General features: G+C 48.9%; 1 protein-coding gene across 1 annotated transcript; it reads left to right on the plus strand.

Moving 5' to 3' along the window:
• The first annotated feature begins 1,387 nt into the window (after window positions 1-1,387).
• On the plus strand, window positions 1,388-1,822 carry NANOS3 (nanos C2HC-type zinc finger 3). The gene has a single exon (XM_030194704.1). It carries the CDS (start codon window positions 1,388-1,390, stop codon window positions 1,820-1,822), a length of 435 nt encoding a protein of 144 aa, XP_030050564.1.
• Window positions 1,823-2,460: the final 638 nt, after the last annotated feature.

Here is a 2,460-nt window from a genome sequence, read left to right on the forward strand (position 1 = left end):
CATGTTTTATTTTGTTTGATTTCTATTGTTAACCTTTAAGGTATAAAGAGAATGCACATACAATCCTCACCACCAGAATGTACCTCCAACGTTCGAATGTGCCTGGGACCGTGCCTCCCTCGGAGGTGGTCTGCTAGGCAGGCACGCACTGACGTCAGTGACAGCTGATACCAAAGCAAGGGGAGGAGTACTCCTCCCCCTGTGTTACGGCCCACTGGACACCCCTTCCGCGACCCTGTCGACCCCCCTTCGCGACAACTGTCCCCCGCCGCTGTCCAGTACCTGTGCTGATGGGGGACCCCAACCCCCGTCAGCCGAAGTCCTGTGCTGGCCTTCGCGGCGTTGCTTCTTCAGTGATTTTCAGTTCAAGTTCCTCTGCGTGCGTCTGACATCAGACGCACGCAGAGGAACTTGAACACAAAATCATTGAAGAAGCAATGCCGCGAAGGCCAGCACAGGACTTCGGCTGACGGGGGTTGGGGTCCCCCGTCAGCACAGGTACTGGACGGCGGCGGGGGACGGTTTTCGCCGACAAGGGGGGTCGACTGGGTCGCGGAAGGGGGGGGGTGAAAACGGAGGGACGGCAGAGTCTGGAACAGCGAGGGAGGGTGGGGGATGGCCTTGCTAGCGCCCGTTTCCTTCCCTTTTGAAACGGGCATTTTTTACTAGTCTATTATGTTACAGGAGCTTGGCTGAGAAGGAAACCCACTGACTTTCAACACATGCATTTTCAAAATCTGAAAATTTTCCTTGATCATTTCTCACACTTTGGGTTAAACAAGTGCCTGGAACAACCACCCTATTCTCTTCCTCCTGCAGTCAACTGGAAAATACTGACAGGACCCTTGTGTGTATATGCATGTGTTGGGGGGGCATAGCCTTTAGAGCACCCCCCCATTTCTCTTCCTCCTGCAATCCCTTGGATAATACTGGCGAGACCCTTGTGTGTGTGGGGGGGGGGGGGGGGGGAGGGGTAGCCTTTAAAGACTTCCTCTCCTCAACTGCTTTCCATTGTAAGGATCACATAACAAAGATCAAGACCTGTAGGTGTCAAACACAGGGCACCAGGATCAGGCACCACTGTGTCTGACAACAAAGACATCCCACAGCACTAATCACATTAAGGCCACCATTTCTGATCTATTGATAACTTCCTCTTCTTGAAGATCAAGGACCTCTCCAGGCTCCAAGAAACTGGACAGGGGGAGAGGTTAAAGTCAGATAAGGTGATACACAGCCCATTGGTTTGTTCCTAATTAGTGCTTAAAAAAAGAAACCCAGCAAACACAAGTTGTATCCAGCCCCTGCTTCATTTTAAATATCCCCAAACACAGCTACAGCTTCCCTTGTGCACAAGTCCTCTGTCTGCTGAACTTCACTACTGAAAATGTGGGGCACAGAGTTTCTGCTACAGTTTGAGGTCTGGAAGGATTACCTGGGACTGGCAGCCTTGGTAAAAGAAATGCATGACAGTGACTGGAAAGAAGTGGCCCCACTACCTGTAACAGCAGCTTCTGGGAAAAGGGATACCAGAAAGCCAGTGAGTACAAGACTCAGCTCCATATGCAGCTTCTGCAAGCATAACGGGGAATCCAAGTCTGTCTACAGTGCACATGCTCTGAAGGATGAGGCGGGGAATGTCAGGTGCCCTGTCCTCCAACAATATGTGTGCCCACAATGTGGTGTCACAGGGGAAAATGCACACACAAAGCGCTTCTGCCCCTTAACCAAAAAGGGCTACTCCTCTGTGTACAAGTTCACTGTCAGGAACGCAGCTGGGAAGAGATCTCATGGGCTCTCAAAAGCCTCCCTGAAGGAATGAGAGCAAATCCCCAGCCCCTACCAAAGAAACGCCCAGAGGAGTTATGGAAAAACATAATCAGTGCATTGAAGAGAAATGCAGTCCCACAGCCAGGGCACTTCCACTGTAATGCACTGAGGATCTCCTCCACACCACCACCACCACCACCACAAGGAAAATGCCACTATCCCTGAACTCATGCCTGCAGTTTTGTGCAATAAGTGGATACTGGGCTGAATGGGACTCTAAGAAAATGAATGATCTTTGATTTCCGAGTGTTAGGCCTTGTTCTGTCGTGTTATTGCTTTTACTGGCTTGCTCTTGCCCACAGCCACTGCACTTGTTAAAAGCCACATTGTGCACTTTGAGTTTTGTGTGTTTGTGTACCTGAAACCAGACTTCTTGCTGTTGTTTGCTTTTTAGAAATCACTTGGTTATCCTATTGTTTTGTTTGTTTTTTGGTCACTATATAAATTTTGTTTTGTTAAGGATTCAAGAGTTTGGTGACTTTTTTTTTTTCAAATTGCATTTATGTGGCAGCCCTAATAAGAAATGTTCTGGGTAGATCCAGCTCATGCCTAACTATCAGCTTCTCTGCTCACCAAAGGGTTACAGGTAAAGTTCTTAATAGTGAATGTGACTGCATAGTGAGCTGAAAG

The sequence above is a fragment of the Microcaecilia unicolor genome, chromosome 3 (genome assembly GCF_901765095.1).
Source record: "Microcaecilia unicolor chromosome 3, aMicUni1.1, whole genome shotgun sequence".
In the NCBI taxonomy this organism is placed as follows: Eukaryota; Metazoa; Chordata; class Amphibia; order Gymnophiona; family Siphonopidae; genus Microcaecilia; species Microcaecilia unicolor.